The 21946-nt window shown below is 39.8% G+C and overlaps 1 protein-coding gene across 20 annotated transcripts in view; it reads left to right on the plus strand.

Moving 5' to 3' along the window:
- The window catches only part of CADPS (calcium dependent secretion activator), a 598625-nt gene that overhangs the window by 281956 nt on the left and 294723 nt on the right, over positions 1–21946 (plus strand). For all 20 annotated transcript variants that reach the window (XM_066352056.1, XM_066352057.1, XM_066352051.1 and 17 more), the window contains exons 4-5: positions 9129–9209; positions 19911–20144. In XM_066352056.1, coding sequence (XP_066208153.1) covers positions 9129–9209; positions 19911–20144 — 315 coding nt within the window. The remainder of the gene's footprint in view (positions 1–9128; positions 9210–19910; positions 20145–21946) is intronic.

The raw sequence follows: 21946 nt of genomic DNA on the forward strand, positions 1-21946 counted from the left end.
CAATTTGTGAATAAAAGTGGCTTTTAAAAGAAAGGGACTTAGAAAACTCATGGACTTCTTAAGTTATTTTTTGTTGTGAGTTAATATATACAAAAAAGAGGAATACAGCTCATCCTGCTTGAATGCTATTCTTCTCTATTTGTTAAGCTTTACTGTGATTAAAATAAGTCATAAATGACTAAACAAAGCAGACTCAATTACAGTTTGAAGAATAGCACTAGTCCTGCTTGGGCATTAAAGGAGACTGTAATTCAGAGGGCAGGGATCAGCAGCTGCAGCCCACCACCTGTTGTTGTACACAAACTTTTTTGGATCACAGCAGTGCTCGTTCATTTACATATTGTCTCTGGCTGTTTTCACACTTCATTAGGAAAACTGAGTCATTGTAGCAGAGAGCTATCTTATGGCCCTCAAAGCCTACCATATTGATTTTATGGCACTGTACAGAAATGGTTGCCAATCTTTTTCATACAGGATGATATGAAAAAGATAGAGGTCACATAACCAACCACCCACCTCATTCTATTTTTTTTTTATAATTTTATTTTTTTAATGGGGCAACATGAATAAATCAAGATACATATATTCAAAGATAACTAGTCCAGGTTATCTTGTCGTTCAATTATGTTGCATACCCATCACCCAAAGTCAGAATGTCCTCTGTAACCTTCTATTACCTCCCCCTCCCCCTTTCCCTCTCCCTCTCCCCCCTTCCCCCATGACCACCACATTCTTATCAATGTCTCTTAGTTTCACTTTTATGTCCCACCTACGAATGGAATAATGCAGTTCATGTTTTTTTCTGATTTACTTATTTCACTTCATATAATGTTATCAAGATCCCACCATTTTGCTGTAAATGATCCGATGTCATCATTTCTTATGGCTGAGTAGTATTCCATAGTGTATATGTGCCACATCTTCTTTATCCAGTCATCTATTGACAGGCTTTTTGGTTGTTTCCATGTCCTGGCCACTGTGAACAATGCTGCAATGAACATGGGGCTGCATGTGTCTTTGCGTATCAATGTTTCTGAGTTTTGGGGATATATACCCAGTAGAGGGATTGCTGGGTCATAAGGTAGTTCTATTTTCAGTTTTTTGAAGAACCACCATACTTTCTTCCATAATGGTTGTACTACTTTACATTCCCACCAACAATGTATGAGGAGGGTTCCTTTTTCTCCACAGCCTCTCCAACATTCGCTATTACCTGTCTTGTTAATAATAGCTAATCTAACAGGTGTGAGGTGGTATCTCATTGCAGTTTTGATTTGCATTTCTCTAATAACTAATGAAGATGAGCATCTTTTCATATATCTGTTGGCCATTTGTATTTCTTCCTGGGAGAAGTGTGTGTTCATATCCTCTTCCCATTTTTTTATTGCATTGTTTGTTTGTTTGTTGTTGAGTTTTATGAGTTCTTTGTATATTTTGGATATTAGGCCCTTATCTGAGCTGTTGTTTGAAAATATCATTTCCCATTTAGTTGGCTGTCTTTTATTTTGTTATCAGTTTCTCTTGCTGAGCAAAAACTTCTTAGTCTGATGTAGTCCCATTCATTAATTTTTGCCTTCACTTCTCTTGCCTGTGGAGTCAAATTCATAAAATGCTCTTTAAAGCCCAGGTCCATGAGTTGAGTACCTATGTCTTCTTCTATGTACTTTATTGTTTCAGGTCTTATGTTTAGATCTTTGATCCATTTTGAGTTAATTTTAGTACAGGGGGACAAACTGTAGTCCAGTTTCATTCTTTTGCATGTGGCTTTCCAGTTTTCCCAGCACCACTTATTGAAGAGGCTTTCTTTTCTCCATTGTGTGTTGTTGGCCCCTTTATCAAAAATTATTTGACTATATATATGTGGTTTTATTTCTGGGTTTTCTATTCTGTTCCATTGGTCTGAGTGTCTATTTTTCTGCCAATACCATGCTGTTTTGATTGTTGTGGCCCTATAATATAGTTTGAAGTCAGGTATTGTAATGCCCCCAACTTCATTCTTTTCCCTTAGGATTGCTTTGGCTATTCGGGGTTTTTTATAGTTCCATATGAATCTGATGATTTTTTGCTCCATTTCTTTAAAAAATGTTATTGGAATTTTGATGGGAATTGCATTAAATTTGTATATTGCTTTGGGTAATATGGCCATCTTGATTATATTTATTCTTCCTAACCAAAAACAAGGTATATTCTTCCATCTCATTATATCTTTTTAAATTTCCCTTAACAATGGTTTATAGTTTTCATTATATAAGTCCTTTACATTCTTTGTTATGTTTATTCCTAAGTATTTTATTTTTTTGTTGCAATCGTGAAGGGGATTATTCTTTTGAGTTCGTTCTCAAATGTTTTATTGTTGGCATATAGAAAGGCTATTGACTTCTGTATGTTAATTTTGTATCCTGCGACCTTACTGAATTGGCTTCTTGTTTCTAGTAGTCTTTTTGTGGATTCTTTGTATAGGTTTTCAATGTATAGGATCATATCATCTGCAAAAAGTGATACCTTTACTTCTTCTTTTCCGATATGGATGCCTTTTATTTCTTTGTCTTGTCTGATTGCTCTGGCTAGAACCTCTACTACCACATTAAATAAGAGTGGAGAGAGTGGACAACCCTGTCTTGTTCCTGATTTAAGGGGGAAAGCCTTCAGTTTTGTACCATTTAATATGATGTTAGCTGATGGTTTATCATATATGGCCTTTATCATGTTGAGATACTTTCCTTCTATACCCATTTTGTTGAGAGTCTTAAACATAAAATTGTGTTGTATTTTATCAAAAGCCTTTTCTGCGTCTATTGATAAGATCATGTGGTTTTTGTTCTTTGTTTTGTTGATATGGTGTATTATGTTAATCGTTTTACATATGTTGAACCATCCTTGAGATTCTGGGATGAATCCCACTTGATCATGATGTATTTTTTTTTAATATGTTGTTGTATTCGATTTGCCAGTATTTTGTTTAGTATTTTAGCATCAGTATTCATTAGAGATATTGGTATGTAGTTTTCTTTTTTTGTGCCATCCTTGCCTGGTTTTGGTATGAGGGTTACATTGGCCTCATAAAATGTGTTTGGAAGTATAGCTTCTTCTTCAATTTTTGGGAAGACTTTCAGTAGAATAGGAATCAAGTCTTCTTTGAATGTTTGATAAAATTCGCTGGTATAGCCCTCAGGGCCTGGACTTTTATTTTTGGAGAGGTTTTTAATGGTTTTTTCTATTTCTTCTCTACTAATAGGTCTGTTTAGGCTTTCTGCTTCTTCTTGACTCAGTCTAGGAAGGTTGTATTGTTCTAAGAATTTATCCATTTCTTCTAGGTTGTTGAATTTAGTGGCATAAAGTTTTTCATAGTATTCTACAATAATTCTTTGTATATCTACAGTGTCCGTGGTGATTTCTCCTCTTTCATTTTGGATTTTGTTTATATGAGTTCTTTCTCTTTTTTCCTTGGTAAGTCTTGCCAAGGGTTTGTCAATTTTGTTGATCTTTTCAAAGAACCAGCTCCTTGTTCTATTAATTTTTTTTATAGTTTTTCTGTTCTCTATTTCATTTCTTTTTGCTCTGATTTTTATTATCTCTTATCTTCGGCTGGTTTTGGGTTGTCTTTGTTCTTCTTTTTCTAGTTCCTTAAGGTGTGAAGTTAAGTGGTTCACTTGGGCTCTCTCTTGTTTGTTCATATATGCCTGAAGTGATATGAACTTCCCTCTTATCACTGCTTTTGCTGCATCCCATAGATTCTGATATGTCGTATTGTCATTTCATTAGTCTGTATATATCTTTTGATCTCTGCACTTATTTCTTCTTTGACCCATTCTTTTTTTAAAAGTATGTTGTTTAGTTTCCACATTTTTGTGGGATTTTTTTCCTCTTTTTTGCAGTTGAATTCTAGTTTCAAGGCTTTATGATCAGAAAATATGCTAGGTAGAACTTCGATTTTTCTGAATTTGCTGATGTTGTTTTTGTGGCCCAACATATGGTCAATTCTTGAGAATGATCCATGTACACTGGAGAAAAATGTATACTCAGTCATTTTGGGATGAAATGTCCGTAGATGTCTATCATATCCAGGTGCTCTAGTGTTTTGTTTAAGGCCACTATATCTTTGTTGATACTCTGTTTGGATGACCGATCTAGAGCCGTCAGCGGTGTATTGAGGTCTCCAAGTATGATTGTATTCTTGTCAGTTTTTGTTTTAAGGTCAATAAGTAGCTGTCTTATATATTTTGGTGCTCCTTGGTTTGGTGCATATATATTAAGAATTGTTATGTCTTCTTGATTCAGTGTCCCCTTAGCCATTATGAAATGGCCATTTTTGTCTCTGAGTACTTTTGCTGTCTTGTAGTCAGCTTTATCAGATATGAGTATTGCTACGCCTGCTTTTTTTTGGATGTTATTTGCTTGGAGTATTGTTTTCCAGCCTTTCACTTTGAATTTGTTTTTATCCTTGTTACTTAGATGAGTTTCTTGTAGGCAGCATACAGTTGGATTTTCTTTTTTAATCCATTCTGCTACTCTGTGCCTTTTTATTGGAGAGTTTAATCTGTTTACATTTAGTGTAATTATTGACACTTGTGAGTTCCCTATTGCCATTTTATACATTGCTTTCTGTTAGTTTTGTGTCTTGTTTGATCCTTCTCTTTCTTTTTTCTATCTTTTGTTTTTATTTGGTTGTATTCCATACATCTTTCCTCTGTTGTTATCTTTTTTAAATCATGTGCTTCTGTGGTGGTTTTTTCAATGGTGGTTACCTTTAAGTAATGAAAAGGGTTCCTACCCTGTTCATTGTAGTGCACTATTTTGTGAGTACTTTTGCACTCCATCGTCCTTTGCTACTGTTAATCTCCATCCTCTCCCTCCCCCTTTCTTTTTGTTGTTGTCACAGTTTAAATTTGGTTTTATTGTGTTCTTCTTGGAGCTTTTACTTGTGGCTTTGGTTTTTTTTTTTGTTCTTTGTATCTGATTGGAGAACCCCCTTTAGTAATTCCTGGAGTGAGGGTTTTCTGATGATAAATTCCCTCATCTTTTCTGTATTTGTGAATGTTTTTATTTCTCCTTCATATTTGAAGGATAGCTTTGATGGGTATAGTATTCATGGCTGAAAGTTCCTCTCTTTCAGGACTTTAAATATTGGGATTCACTCTCTTCTAGCTTGTAGATTTTCTGTTGAGAAATCTGATGATAATCTAATGGGCCTTCCTTTATATGTTGCATTCTTCTTTTCCCTGGCTGCCTTGAGAATTTTTTCTTTGCCATTGGTTTGTGTCATCTTCATTATGATGTGCCTTGGAGTAGGTTTGTTGGGGTTAAGAAAACTCGGAGTTCTGTTTGCTTCTTGAATTTGAGGCTTTAGTTCTTTCCACAGGCTTGGGAAGTTCTCATCTATTATTTGTTTCAGTATGTTCTCCATTCCATTTTCTCTCTCTTCTCCCTCTGATATACCTATTATTCTTATGTTATTCTTTTTGATGGAGTCAGATATTTCCTGTAGGGCTATCTCATTTTTTTTTAATTTTTGAGTCTCTTTCTTCTTCTCTCTGTTGTGCCTCAAGTTGCTTGTCTTCTGTTTCACTAATCCTACCTTCTATCTGGCCTGTTCTATTAGCTAAGCTTGTTACCTCGTTTTTCAGCTCGTGAATTGAATTTTTCATCTGTTTGATTTTTTTTTTTTTTTTTGTATTTTTCTGAAGCTGGAAACGGGGAGAGACAGTCAGACAGACTCCCGCATGCGCCCGACTGGGATCCACCCGGCATGCCCACCAAGGGCGACGCTCTGCCCACCAGGGGGCGATGCTCTACCCCTCCGGGGCTTTGCTCTGCCATGACCAGAGCCACTCTAGTGCCTGGGGCAGAGGCCAAGGAGCTATCCCCAATGCCCGGGCCATCTTTGCTCCCATGGAGCCTTGGCTGCGGGAGGGGAAGAGAGAGACAGAGAGGAAGGATTGAAGGGGGTTGGAGAAGCAAATGGGCACTTCTCCTATGTGCCCTGGCCGGGAATCGAACCCGGGTCCCCCGCATGCCAGGCCGATGCTCTACCGCTCAGCCAACCGGCCAGGGCCTGATTTGTTTTTATAGTTTCAATTTCCTTGGAAATATATTCTTTGTGTTTATTGAGTTGTTTTCTGAGCTCCCTAAATTGCCTTTCTGTGTTTTCTTGTATATCTCTGAGTATTTCTAGGATTTCTATTTTAAATTCTCTGTTGTTTAACTCCAAGGTTTCCAATATATTAAATTTTTTCTCCATAGATTTTTCCTCATCTATCTGTGTTACCTCTCTTTCTTTTGTATCCATGATATTCAATTTTCTCTTCCTTAATGGCATCTGAGGGTTGTTTTGTTGATAGTATTAATGAGATTTAATAAAGAATATAAAGTTAAAAAAATAAAAAATCGAAGAGTTGTTTTTTTTAAAAAAAATTAATAATGAAATAAATAAAAATAAAATAAAATAAAAATTTTTAAAAAAGGAAATTATTCCTCTCCTCCTTTTTTCCTCTCCTCTCTTCTCCCCTCTTTCTTGAGAAAATCTTGTGGTGAACTGTGAATTATATTGTACTAAATAGAACAAACAATGCCTGTAATGGAGGGCCTGAATTGGGGAGAAGTAATAAAGGGGGGGGGGAAATGGGGATATGGACCCAGAAAAAGCAAATAAGGAAAAAATTTGGTTCAAAAATAAAATAATTTGCTTTTAGGTGTTGGTTGACTAAGAGTTATGATTAGAGGAATAAGAGGGAAACAGGAAAATGGGGGGACAAATTAAAAAATTACTATTGTATTTAGTGGAACAGGAACTAGATAAAATGGAGAGCCAGGGATGGGAGCACTGCTAGTAAGTTATAAAGGTGAAGTAAAAACCCCCCAAAATGCCACAACATAAGTTTGAGTCCCAGATAAGATAACTTGTTCATTATTGAGGTTTGAATGAGAGGAGATGTAAAGGAGAAAGGAATAAACTAATATAGAAGGAGAAAAGAAAGAGAGAGAGAGAAAAAAAAGAGGGAACCACTAAAAGAAGAAAAAAGAAAAAAGAGGAGAGAGAGAGAGAGAGAGAGTTAAGGGTTTTGGAGTGCAACCCTCATATAGAGAAAGGAAGAGGAAAGAAAAGATAATGGGAGATGTAACACTTATGGGTAGTGTAGTTCAAGGAGAGGAGAGAGTAAGACCGGCAGAGAGTTAAACGACCAAATTGGAGGCGGAAAAAAAGAAAAAAAATCAAGAATGAAGATAAGAGAAACAAATGAACAAATATAATAAAATGGGATAGATTATAAAGTCTGCATATTATTCTTGATTTTGAGAGGTTATCTTCTTGCTTTTTCTTTTCTCTCCCTCTTCCTGGTCGGTGACTCTGTACCCTGGGTTCTGCCCCTTTGGCATGCTCAGGTAGAGGTTTGCAGTTGATAAGTCTCTATGGCGATGTCATGTATTGTGCTACAGTCTCATTGGCAGTCGAGGCTCATTAGCATTTATAGGCTCCGACAGTGAGAGAGTCCATGTTCCTGGAGCCTCTCTCCTAGTCTTTCGTTCCTGAATTAGTAGCCTGAGAATCCAGCTATGGGGTTGCTGCTGCCTCTGCCTGGATAGTAAGAGGCTCAAAGAGCTGGCCTCTCCCCACTCTATTCCCACTCAGCACAGGGCTCTGGGTATGGCTCAGTCAGTCAGAGCTGCTAGCACAATCAGGCGGGGCTTCTGCCCACTCAAAGACCTCTGGCTCTGCCACTCTGTCTGGTAACTCGGGCAGGTGCCTACTGCTGAGGCACTCAGAGAAATCTCTTGCCCACTCTCCGTGCGCGCCGACCAGGATATCAGGCCAGCCGACTCACCCTCTGAGTGAAACCTCTGCCCGCACGGAAAAGTTCCAGTGTTGGAATTGGCTCTCGGTCTTTCCCCGTGTGCGGCTTTTTCAGGGTGCTGGGGCGGCCCGAGATTCTGCTTTCCACCCACACAAAGGCCCCTGACTCTGCCCCTCTGTGGGATAACACGGGTGCCCACTCCTGATGTGCTCGGAGGAATCTCTCGCCCACTATCTGCGCGCACCAACCAGGAGATCGGGGAAAATGGCTGCCCCACTTGTCTTTCTTTGTCTGGGTTTGGTGCGAGTCTTAGCTTGTATTGACTGGGTTGCCACAGGCACAGTTTTTCCTCGTCTTGGATCTCCATGCCACAGCCTGGTTCGGCTGTTTGTGCCGCGGCCTGGATCTATTCACCCCCTTTGCCTGCCTTAGCTTCTATATTCTCAGTTCCCAGTGAAAGCAGCCCTATTTAGGTTAGTGAGGAAGGCGGAGCATTTCTTACTCCCTATTTCCTTTGGGGTTTGATTATATATTTAGCCAATTTTTCTCTCGACCATATCTTTGGGTGTATTGCGAAACATCTGGAGGCTCCAAGGATAGGTTTTTCTGTTTCTGGTTGAAGATCTTGTTGAGTTTTGGGGGAGATTTATCAGTATCGCTTCCTACCACGCCATTACTCTCCACCTTCTTCATTCTATAGATGGGAAAACTGAAACAAGAGGTGTTAGGGAATTATCTGGATTTACTTATGCTTGGGTATTCTGATCCTCATATCCTAATTGCTCTAACAACCATGAAAGACAAGGATAGATTTTAGCTTAGATACCAATACCAGCTGAGAGAAAGTAGCCTTTCGGAGTACTGGTTGAAAGGCTCAGTGAGAAGGAAAGCAATGATTGATAAATCTTTCATGGTCCAGGGGCAGAGTAGCAAAAGATGTGCCATGTGGGCTCTATGGATACACACTCTGCTCCATGCATTATTAACAGTTACAGTCCCATCTCCTTCCTTGTATGTCTGCCGTGTAAGCACTTTCTTCATTGGACCAAAACAGAGGTGCTGCATGGGGCCTCATTAGAATCGCTACTGCCCAGCAGTTCAGAAGCAATGTTTGTACAGGCTCATTCAGATATTTTTCTTAGCAACTGCCAGCCGCTTCACACTGCCTAAAAGAATTTAAGTTGGGATTTTATTCAAACTGGACTTGCCTGTTACAAGAATCTTTACGTTAAGTGAAACTTATCCATGGGGAATAGAGTGGGAGGTGTAAATGGAAAGGTATGAGTTTAGTGACTTTTGTGACTCAGACTAAAACTCCATGTTTGTTCTTTCTCACAGCTGGACAATCCAGATGAGCAGGCGGCACAGATCCGACGGGAGCTGGATGGACGACTCCAAATGGCAGACCAAATAGCCCGGGTAAGGAAGCTGGGGACATCTGCTAGGGGACCAAGCCAAAGTCCCATAGAGGAAGAGACAGATTATTAAGGGACCATCAAAAGATTAAACCAAGAAGCAGAGATGAGGGACCATGCAGATGATCACTCTGATTGGGCCTCCACCGTCCTGTGTTGGGGCAGCTGTCCCAGAGAGAGTACAGGCATTTCCCACACACCAATCACTACCCAGGCTCCAGCTCACCTTTCTTCTGAGTCCGAGACTGAGATTTCCAACTTTTTCAATTTGGACAGTCCCTGGCATTTCAAGTGGAATGTGTTCAAAATTTGACTCCTTATCTTCACATATATACATATCCCTACATTTACTGCTCCTCACTATTCTCCATTTAGTTACTATGGCTGAACTTTTCTAATCATTCTCAACTTCTCCTTCCTCCTCCCAACCTTTCCCATTAACTCCCCATCCCCTAGTTCAGTTCACTAATTCCACCCCCTAAATGTGCCTGTGGTTTTACTGCTTTCCAGCACCGCTGCTTCAGGCCTTCATCTTCTACTCCTGAATCTCAAAATGGCTTCCTAATGGGTATCCCTGGCTCTAGTCCCTCCCCTCTCTGGTTCATTATTCATGTGGTTGCCATTCTAAAACTTATATATGAGCATCTCAAAACAGAGCCTCAAAACCCTTCAATAGTATCGCCCATCGTCCCCAAAACAAAAGCTAACCTTCTTACAGTGACATCCAAGGCTCTTAATCTATAAACCATACCCTTCTTCTCAGCCTCACCTTCAACATCTTTTCCACTGGAACACCCCAGGACAGCGAGAGAATATTTCCTCTAAGTATTCCAGGCTCTTTTCGGCCTATTGCCTTTGTACCCACTAATGTTTCCACCTGGAATGAGCTCTCTTCTCTCCTCCGACTCACCCTTCAGCACACAATGTAAAACTCCCTCTCTGAAAGGTTAGCAGTCAGTCTGCCCCACTTGTGTTCTTTCATCATGCCACGTATGAAACTTCAATTGTAATGGTTTGTTGAATGGTGATGATTTGTTTGTGTGTCTGAATATCCCAGGTAGATCAGATTTCTCCAGCATTGGGATTATACCTTACTATTGATCACTATTTGCTGAAGTATAGTTGCTCTCTCTGTCATGTGTGTTATTATTAACAGTAGTCATATTAGCAGTATGTGTTGTTTGCTGATGCTGTGTCAAGTATTCTAAGCACATTACATGTACTATTTCATTCAACCTCAAAACTACCGCGTAAGACATTTCAGTTATCACCCTTGTTTTAGAGATAGGAAATTCAGACTCAGGAACTGTTTAGAGGCTACACTGGACCCTTAATGCAAGTCTGTCTAAAAATCAGAGCTGGGACAAAGGTGAAGCATTCAACTCAAGTGTAAAATTTAAAAGTGGGGTAACAAATGCATTAATAAAAATATACTTTATGCAATATTTTTAAAAGCATAATTAATATGAAAAACATCCATGAAGAATAAAATACCAAACTTTTAAATAACTGGTCTTACTGGTTCCTATGGTAACAACAGGCCATGTGTGCATGTGAGGGTAGAGGCTGTGGGAGATGGTACAGAGGATGGGCAGAGACAGTAGAGCTTGGCATTCAGCCTTTCTCTTTATGGAAAGAAGTGTCTCAGGACTTGGACACATGGAAAGGAATTCTACTGGAAGAGAAACTGAAGAGAGATTCCAAGAAGCATGGAAATCCCCATTTGTTGTCAAGCAGTTTTATTGAAATGTTTTATATCTTATTTTTGGATACCTTCAAAGTTTACAATAGTCAGTCTGGTGGTTAAAAATAGTATGCAGTTATGGATTTGGCTAAAGGTACTGTAAAAAGCTCTTATGTTTGAAAACCCTGTTTCACGTGGGAATAAATACCAACAAGCCTTTAGAATTTACTTCTGTAAACTCAGTGTCTTCTCAGCAAATTATCCAGAAAAGGTCATTTGGTTCATTCCCTGCCTTTAGGCAACTGTGATATCCCCAACTAAGTATTCATCCCATTTAAAGAAAATAGTGCATGTGCACACACACACACACACACACACACACATGTGCACACACTTCAAAAACAATGTCATGGCACCTTTTTAGTTGTTTTGTTTACTTTGAGATTTAACATGATATTTAGTTTTTAAAAGACCATGGATGAACAACAGTTATCTAGTGAGCCAAGTTGCTCATCTCTTTACAGTAGATCAAAGAACTCTCTCTCTAGCCCATACCACCAGATACTCTGATACCAAGTAGGATCTAAGTAAAAACTTAGAACTAGACTTTTTTAGATAATGAAGTAGGCAGTTAAAGTGAATCTTGGTCATTATTTATAGAGAATGGAGAATAATTTCAAAGTAGGTGGAAGATCCCTTCAACCATTTAGGGTATAGAGAATCTTTATGGGAGCGTCTGTCCACCAGTGGCACCACTACTATCTCCTGTTCTCCTTGCAACTGACTGTCTTTTGCAGGGCTCATTTGTGCCAATGGCCCCTTGCCAGAGTTAGGTGGTCCTGGAAGTGAGCTTTTCACCTAAACAGAATCAATCACATTTCTCAGCCTGTTATGGCCATAGTGAGTTATTGGTCCAGAAATGGATGTCTGATGCAACTAAACCATTGAATCTTTTTCCTGAGACCTATGGACTACACACCAACAGGGCTATGCCTGTTAGTGGTAGAAAGATGTCTGAAGCCATTTTTTATTTTTCCATGCAGGGAAAAGAAGAAAAAAAATGAAGCCAACAGAGACAGAGAAACAAAGACACGGAATATACTGAAATCCTCAGACTATTTAGGTCTCTGGATCCATTTATTCTTGAGACTCAGCTGTGGGACTGCTTTTCCCTCAGTTTAGTTGGATTCCAAGAAAAATAAATTCTTTTTTTGCCTCATACTGGCCTGGCTAATACTGAGGAAAAGTGAGAAATAGCTCATCTACTCAAAATTAAATAAAATATCAAGGTCTCAGATATTGGCCAATTCATAAAATGATACTGAAACAGAGCTTCTCGGCTTCCCTTCTCTTAGCATGCCCCAATTTCTCTATTTCTGGCATCACACTGCATTCTCGTAGGGTGTGCAATTCAACCTATATGGCTGAACATCACCTCCTGTAAATATCATAATTAGAAATTCCTGGATATACATGCCATCCATACATAATTTACTCTGTCCTCTGAATTAAAAGATGGGTAGAGCATTTTGATTGAAGGTGAAAGGCATCAACTTGAGGAAGCTGATGTAATGATGGGGATTGATTCTAGGGATCTGAGAGTGTCTCACAGAGCCCATGGGCTAGATGCAGCAGTACCCCAAGAATGAACTGGAATCAGGGGCTGCTAAGTGTCAGGACTTCCCTCCTCTCTTAACTCTGTGTGTCCCACTCATTATTTCTTCTTTGTCTGCAAACCAGTTTTCTTGGCTTCTCCCATGGGAAACATGGCTGCCGCATGGCTGTACATGTTACCATTATGGCCAAGCAGAAATCATCGGCCAGACAACCTCTCTCTCAACTCTTTGTCCCTTCTCCCCTTACCCCTTTTCTTATTACTGCCTTCAAATTCACAATTTCAAGAGTCAGGCCTCTGACTGGCCTGACTTTGTTCAAGGGCCAGCCCCTGAAGCAATTAATTAATCCATGTAGGAAGGAGGTGAGGGCATCACTGACCAAGCAAATGCTGGAAACATCCCTCTGAGGGTGAGGGTGGCTTGGTCCGGCTGTGGGTGGAGTGGTCATTAAGAATTGGGAGACACCCCAAGTTATGCCCAAAATTAAGAACTATCACTTATATGGTGTTTGTATGTGCCAGATTCTCTTCTAAGCATTTTATATTTGATAGCCTAGCTAACCTTCCAATAGCCTTATGAAAAGGATGCTATTATTATCCCCATTTCACAAGGGAGGCTGAAGCAGAGATATCAGAGGACTTGCTCATGGTCTTCCAATGACCAGAATCTACAGTCTTAACCAGTATACATTCATTACCATTACAAAATACCTTCCCAAATTCAGGCCCCAATCCAAGGCTCCAACATGCCCTTTACCCAGGCTTGCACCTTACGGTATTCTGACCTCTCTCTTTCTGCTAATCAGTCCTTTAATTTCACCTAAACTTGAGAGTTCTTTTAGACCTATGATAGACAATCCTGTGAGTTATAATAATTCTCCCCACTTCAGGCACATTAGAGTTTTTGTTTGTTTGTTTGTTTGTTTTTACAGAGACAGAGAGAGAGTCAGAGAGAGGGACAAATAGGGACAGACAGACAGGGACAGAGAGAGATGAGAAGCATCAATCATCAGTTTTTCATTGCGACACCTTAGTTGCTCATTGATTGCTTTCTCATATGTGCCTTGACCGTGGGGCTACAGCAGAGTGAGTAACCCTTTGCTGGAGCCAGCAAACTTGGGTTCAAGCTGGTGGGCTTTTGCTCAAACCAGATGAGCCTGCACTCAAGCTGGCGACCTTGGGGTCTCGAACCTGGGTCCTCCATATCCCAGTCCGTTGCTCTATTCACTGCACCAATGCCTGGTCAGGCAGGCACATCAGAGTTTAAGTGATGTGCCCAAGTTCACTCAGCTAGTAGGTAAAAGGCTGAGTGCTCTGACTGCGTTTCATGCTCTCTCTTTTGAGTGGTAATATAAAAGACAGGAAGTTACGCCAGGGCAGGACTGTGCCCGGGTCCTCTCTCCCCGATGGTTGCCCCTCTGGAAAACTGCTTTCTCTCTTCCACTACACTTTGCTGTGTATTCTCTTTAGTCTGTCCAGAAGGCCAAATGAAGCAACAGCATCAGGCAGAACTAGTTCCTGGAATTCTGAGTCCTTTCTACTTTGATTTCCCTGGCATCTCTCTGGGAAAGAAAGTGTAGGACCCCTAGTTGTTCTTCCAGCAGTAGGCTTATCAACACACGTGTGTAAAAGGCACGTGGTTGACTTTTCTTTCTAGGAGAGAAGGGAGGCAAGGGTGAGGTGGCTTTTTTCTACCCACAATCCTGACACTGTCGTCTATCAATTCAATCACACCATCACCCCATGAACCATCAGACAGGGACAGCTGCTGGAGCTCTCACTGTGAACACCAGACATATGCTGCCTTCAAAGTCCATGAGATCTAAATCTTCTTTTTTAAATCTGGTGAAATGGTTTTGTAATCCCTGTTCAAATATTTTCCCAAATCCTCTCATGTTGCTATTAAAGGGTCCCTAAATTTCACCCAGGAATTAAGTCTAAGTTATTTGAATTTTGTGATCAGAAGTTGACATTGGAGCTTAAACAGGCAGATTGTGGCATTGTGCTGCTGTAATGTTCACCAGGTCCTTTGGCTATGCTTTAGGGTCAATTTCCAAAATTCTTGAGCTAATTAGATAAGACAAATAATACAGCTTTTGTAGTATTGGTCTCAAAGGTCTGGAAATGGAACACCATTGTTTTTTGTTTGTTTGTTTTTTAATTTAATTTATTTATTTATATTTTTACAGAGACAGAGAGTGAGTCAGAGAGAGGGATAGACAGGAACAGACAGACAGGAATGGAGAGAGATGAGAAGCATCAATCATTAGTTTTTCATTGCGCTTTGCAACACCTTAGTTGTTCATTGATTGCTTTCTCATATGTGCCTTGACCATGGGGCTACAGCAGACCGGGTAACCCCTTGCTGAAGCCAGCGAACTTGGGTTCAAGCTGGTGGGCTTTTGCTCAAACCAGATGAGCCCGTGCTCAAGCTGGCAACCTCGAGGTCTCAAACCTGGGGTCCTCTGCATCCCAGTCCAACGCTCTATCCACTGTGCCACCATTGTTTTTTCAAGCTATCATTTAAAGGTGAAATTGCCATTTAGAGCCTCATTCTCTGCAGAGCAAAATTCCCATGCTATTCCATAGTCTTGTTACAAGACTATGATTGAAATTGATGAAAATTTCATTGATGAAAATAAGCCCCCAGAAGAGAAATAACATTCTAATATTTCCCTGATGGAAGAGTCCTGCCCCATACATTGCCAAAAATCAAACAAAAATCGATTCCTTTCCTACCAGGGAATGATACTACACCCTGCTTTTAAATTAATTTTCTGTACCTGGCATCTACCCTACATCAAGAAGTAGTACAGTGTTGGTGAACACAGAGGAATTTAGTTTTCTTTTTTCTTTTTTTTTTTTTATGGCTGAAAGAATGTGTGTAGGGAGCATCTCCCTGACTCTGGCCTTGTAGGTCGCTAAGAACCCAGGGAGATCTGAGTTTAAGGAAAAATATTAATGCCAAGGCAGTCCTCTGAAGTTCATTCCAGTGGTAGGAAGTCCACTCAAAGAAGGGTTTGAGTCAAGATGCCGATCCAGAAACAGCCGCGCTACCTGACACACAGTCAGAACCCAGAAAGCACTGAAGAGAATGATCTGAATTAGCTGTGCCATCACTGGTTAACTCCCACATCCGGAAAGTCATCTTCAGCCACCTCCTTTCTCTGATTGTTCACTAGTGTGTATCATTTGAACCTTTGGGGTCTAAGGATCCTCTGAGTGTGGGTACCTCTGTCAACTTTTACATGTACCCACTTCATCCTCTTTGGGGGAAAATGCAGAGGCAGCAAAGCAAAGTAAATGGCTGACAGAGCTGTTAGCACTTCCAAATGCTATTTTCCAAGATGTCTCCCCAAATCCCTCAATGTCGCTAAACATGTACAACCCTGGAAAACACTGTCCGTGGGATGCCTTCCCTACTGAGGAATGTCATCAGCCCAAAGCAAAAATAAATGTTCAGCAACAATTTTCTTCAGGTGAATAGAGAGGACTCTATTCACCTGTATGCTATGTCTTTCATAAATCAGTATAAAAACTAATCCTTTTGCTGAGGCTAATTTACTTCTATGCTTGGGAAAGTAGCAGTGGTGATGAACAACTGCCGTTTTCTGATTTTGGCACAGCTTCAGCTTTGGAATGTGTTTGTGATGGTCTGCTGCTGAAAATTTCCCTCAAGAACCTCAGCTTGGATTGCCACAATGCTATTTGTTCTCAAGGCTTAAGTGCTTACAGCAGAAAAATGGCCTTGTATTTTTCCCTTGCACACTTCAGTTTTTATGAGCCTGTTTTTATGATGTCATTAGGAACTGTCCAACTTCTGAAAGGCATGATCATTCTTTGGATTTTTCCAATATTCTGCTGCATAAAAGTCTGGTAGATGCTAACGCTGGACCAGAGTCATGCTGTCAGTGATCACTGGGTCTTCTTTCAAAACTTCAAGGCTATAGAGTCAAAAGATCTTGAGTGATTTCTGAAGATGAGTGTGATAAAAGAATCTGCACTTGATGGTAAGGTCTCTTAAGGTTGATTAGCAGGAAAGAATGCACTTCATGACCATGATGGCTTTCTTGCTATCTCCATGGCAACTGTAAGGCCAGCAGCTGCCAGTAAAAATCAAAGATACCACTAAGCCAACTCCCCAAGAATCCTGTGTAGTTATGAGGTTTGGACTCAGCCTTCAAACTGTTAGGATGTAACCTTTGCTGCTTGGCTTCCTTTAACATAGCCTCGGAGACCACTATTTGACCATTAAGTAACCTACCTAATTTTTTCTTTACTCTCATGAGAGGCCATACTTAGAAGGATATAGAGAAACAGTTATGTAGACCTTTGATTCACAGTTGCCTATTATATTTTCTATGGAAAGGAGAAAATAGCAGTGGCCCTGTCTCAGCCAACTGAGGTGACCTCCTCTGGAAAGCTACTCTAATTCTCTCTGGAGGAGTCCACATCTTGTAGACTGCTGCTACTACACCAACCTTGATGCTTCCTTATAGGTCTTTCTCCCTACTAGCTGGAGGCTTCAGGTGACCCATCCATATCCTTCCCTCAGGTCATTCTGTGCCAAATACTGCACCAGGCACAGTGTTGGTAGCATTAAATGTTTTCCAAGTAATGATGACCCAGCATCCAGGTCATCACTTCCATTACCTTTGTCACAAAGGGTACCCAAGTGTTTGGGGTTTTTTGTTGTACCCTGATTGAGTCCAAGAATGGTAAAATCAAGCTCACCATGCAGGAATTTTAGAAAAATGACTCCTGCATTGAATCAGGACCAGCTCCTGTCAAGCTCATCTGCCTGTCATCCCATCTCAGAGGTGTCCTTCCTGTTCCTCCCCTCACACTCACAATGTTCAGAAAGTACCACACAGTGGGCTTTCTGAACCCAACTGGAAAGCTCAAAATGATTATGCCATAAGGATCCAGAAGGAATCAGTACTTTAAAGCTGCTGGGTAGATGTCAGATTCCCGTACACATTTATATGGAAAAGCAGAATCTCAATGTTCTTCCAGAACATAACTCATCATCTCTTTATCTCATCCTCACAGATGAGTTTTAGCTGCAGTGATACATAATATGGACATTTTGACAAGCTATCTACTCACTCTTTTACCTCATTATGTATTGAATAGTTACTATGTGCCAAACATTATTCTAGATATTAAGAATTCAACAGAGGGCTTTGGCTGAATAGCTCAGTGGACAAAGCATTGTCCCAGTGTACCAACGTTTTGGGTTTGATTCCTGGTCAGGGCATAAATGAGAAGCAACCAATAAATGCACAACCAAATGGAACAACTAAATGGAACAATGAGGTGATTCTTCTCTGTCTGTCTCTCTCTCTCTCTCTCTCTCTCCTTTTTCTTCTCACTCTCTCAAAATAATGAGAAATTTTTTTTAATTCATAGGTATGATACTGTCTAGCGGCTCAGTAGGAAAGACAGACAATAAATGGATAAATTTTATAATGTATTAATTAATTGTAATAAGTTTTATCAAGAACATGAGATAAGAATTACAAGAAAGTACAATAGGGGACTCAACCTAGGGAAGTTAAGTTTTGAGGCTGAAATATGAAAGGTGACAAGATGGCTGAGAGTTACCAAGTCTATATAGAGGATCCACTATGTCAACCTGAGTGAAGCTTTATGGTATTAAAGAAGAAATACCCTTCTAGCTAACTAATGGGTAGGGGTATTATTGAAAGGAAAATAAAAGAATCTCAAGGAACCAGAATACAAAAGGAATAACTAGACTTTGTGGGAATTAGAAAACCCCCCCCAAAAGTCAAAGCTTCTTTCCTATGACTCTAGATAGCTTATTCTCCACTATTCTCTTTCTTCTCTTTCTTTCTCCCTCCTTGCCTCCCCCCTCCTTCCTATCCTCTCTCTTCCTCACTCTCTCTCTACATCTTTCTCCCTCTTCTTTGTCAAGGGTCTTAGTAAGCTTTCTCCTGACCCAATATGGCAGCCACCCAGGAGTCTACATGATTTTACTCTTTCAGCTCCACCACTGAGTGCAATCTCAGTATCTCTCAGTTCAATTGCTTGATAGAATAAATCTGGTTGATTACTGGTCACTTAATAGAATTGGTTGGTTGATTCTGAGTCAGGTGCCCATATATATATATATATGTTTTGCCACCAAGAATTGGAAAACCAATTCATATTCTTGTGATGTAGGTAGAGTTCTACCCTCAGCCTCAGGGATGTTTGATATATGATAACTCATGCCTAAGCAATTCAGCACAGCCTGTTACTAACCTTAGGAACTGCTTCTGGGTATATATACATATATAACTCAGATTCTGGGTGAGAATCCTGGGATAAAAGAGTCTCCATCTTCCATGAGCATTGCAAGAGGAGATATTTACTCTTTCTTTAGATAGTGTGATAAAATGTTGTAAGGTTCAGATCTTTCACAACATTTTTGTGACATTAAGGGGAACAAGACTGAGCATGGAGCCAATAAAGGAACCCAAACCAAGATTTGGAGTCAAAACTCATTCAGTTGTGATGATATCATGAGTCAGCCTTGCCTGAAGCTGGGTCTATCCCAGGACATTTTCAAGCCAATAAATTCTTTTTATTTAAGCCAGTTTGAACTGGATTTTTTCTGTCACTTGCAAAAAGTCAAACTAATTTGGCTTGCCCCTCACCTAATCAGGTATGAAGTGGGGCTAGAAAGGGCAGGTTCATGCTCCAAGTAGATAATGATTATTTGAGGAGGTGATTAATCCAAAGTATATTCAAGGCACTTGGACAATTTAGAGGCCTGACCAAGCAAACAGCACAGCTAAAGCGTATTGCCATTAGAGCTGAGTTCACAGCGAGGGAGAAAGAAAGCAGGTCAGTTTTGATATTGAATTGCTCTATATTATTTGCCAAAGACTATTAATCATGGTTTTTATTGCTTCACTATTTTTTAATTTTTCTTGAAAAAAAGTATTATTTTCAGAAATAGCCACAAGCTAAATTTGAAATATCTCAAATGAGCTTCTTTTGAATTATTCATGTGAGAAAATCTTTAATCCAGAAATAGGGTGTCTTTCTGGTGCATAACTTAAAAACAACTGCTCATGTTCTGCTATAAAAAAGACAGCTGTTTCAACTGAAAGAAGATTTGGTAAATATCACCCCATTTTTCTTTCTATAAATCAAATTTGCTGGAGGAAAATGGGGAAAAATAGAACTACAATAAAACATTAAACTCTTGCTTACTCTGTGGTAGGCAGGCAGTTTTCTATTCAACCAGGCTGAGCATTTTCTAGCATGGGCCACCACATCTGGGCAAAATTCACTAGTAGTAGATATCATTATAACTCTTGGGTATAAGATGTAAACTATCCATGTACATCAGTCTCTATTTACTCTCTGTTCATATTTTGCTTTTCTTTTTCAAGGAACGCAAATTTCCCAAGTTTGTGTCTAAGGAAATGGAAAACATGTACATTGAGGAGCTGAAGTCATCCGTCAACCTGCTCATGGCCAACTTGGAGAGCATGCCGGTGTCCAAAGGTGGCGAGTTCAAGCTTCAGAAACTCAAACGCAGCCACAACGCCTCCATTATCGACATGGGCGAGGAGAGTGAGAACCAGCTCTCCAAGTCAGATGTTGTGCTGGCTTTCTCCTTGGAGGTAAAAAGCTCTAAACCCTGCAGAGTTTGCTGGCACAGCAAGCAGAACACAGGTGGAAGGAGACATCGCAATCAGCTGTGTTCTTCCTTGTGCCCCAGGAGCAGTTGCTAAAATCGCAGCTTGCTGAGTGCAGGTCAGCTTATCAGCGAGTGATTTCCCATCTGCAGGAACCCACAATTTTCTCAAGGAAATGCAGTCTTAAGACAACTTACTAAATTTAATCTTGCATCACTTTACTGTCTTAAAGCAGTAATCAAGGATTTTGTAAAGACTTATGCAATTTAGAAAGTTAAAAATTTGGGCAGCCTGTGTTGAAGTTGTGAGAAAAGCAGTTGAGCACCATGTCGCCCTCTCTTCCCTTGGCCACATGTGGAGAGCCTGTGGCTGTACTGAGGCCTTTAGTTTATCTCAGACCCCAAAGGAAAAACGCATTTGAGCCAGAATTTTGGTAGAATGCTTAATATAGTTCTTCATAATGTCTACTCAGATGTTTCTTTTTCATAAATATACATAATATAAGGAGTGGTTCTGATCTAACTTCATAAGAATTACCTGGAAAGTTGGTTTTGTATGCTGGTTCCTATTGACCCAAATTTCTAGGGGGTCACTTTGGAAATACTGTTGTTTGGTGTTTTCTTCAAAAGTTAAACATAAAACCACAAGCAACTTCACTCTTCGACATCTACCCCAGAGAAATGAAAACACATGTTCCACAGAGACTTGTTCCCAAATATTTACAGCAACATTATTCATAATAGCTCAAAATAGAAACAATCTAAATGTGTATCAACTGGCGAATGGGTAAAATGTTATACATCCAAACAAGGGAATGTTGTTTGGCAGTTAAAGGAAACAAACTACTGATATATGCTTTGATTTCTCAAACCTCAAAAACATTGTGCCTAATGAAACAAGCCAGATACAAGGAACCACATATCATCTCATTCTATTGATATGAAATGGCCAGAAAAGGCAAATCTTCAGAAATAGAAAGGCAGGGGTAGACATGGATATGAGGGATCCTACTGGGGGAGATTCAAACGTTGTGAAACTAATTTATGATGATGGTTGCACAACTTAGTAAATATACTAGAATCCTTCCTTGTACTTTTAAAATGGGTTAGTATATGATCTGTCAACTTATGCCTCAATAAAGTTATCAGAAAAAGGAATCTCTAGGTGAATGCAGCCCAGGAATGTGCATTTTAATGCCCAGGGATGCCTAAGGTTGAGAACCATTTGTAACTTATTAGAGCTCAAAACCCCTCAAGGATATCATGATGGCCCAAGATTTGGGAAGACCAAGAGAGTCGATCAAATTTTTGTAGATAAAACTGGAATTTGTAAAAACAAAACACATTTCCTGGGACATCATTAAGGCTTGCTAAGTTATGCTCAGTTTGAATTGAGAAGGCTGTATTACAGTATTTTCAACATATATTTTGCAGGAGAAAGAAGCAGTAGTCAATTAAACATAGAGCGTATGGTGTGTGGAAAAATCATCAGTGTAACTTCACAGAAGCTTTTTCTTTCTTTTTTTTTATTATAATTTAATTTTTTTAATGTGGTGACATCAATAAATCAGGATACATATATTCAAAGATAACATGTCCAGGTTATCTTGTCATTCACTTATGTTGCATACCCATCACCCAAAGTCAGATTGTCCTCTGTCACCTTCTATCTAGTTTTCTTTGTGCCCCTCCCCCTCCCCCTTTCCCTTTCCCTCTCCCCCCTCCCCCCGTATCCACCACACTCTTATCAATGTCTCTTAGTCTCACTTTTATGTCCCACCTACGTAT

Source organism: Saccopteryx leptura, chromosome 10, assembly GCF_036850995.1.
Source record: "Saccopteryx leptura isolate mSacLep1 chromosome 10, mSacLep1_pri_phased_curated, whole genome shotgun sequence".
Classification (NCBI taxonomy): Eukaryota; Metazoa; Chordata; class Mammalia; order Chiroptera; family Emballonuridae; genus Saccopteryx; species Saccopteryx leptura.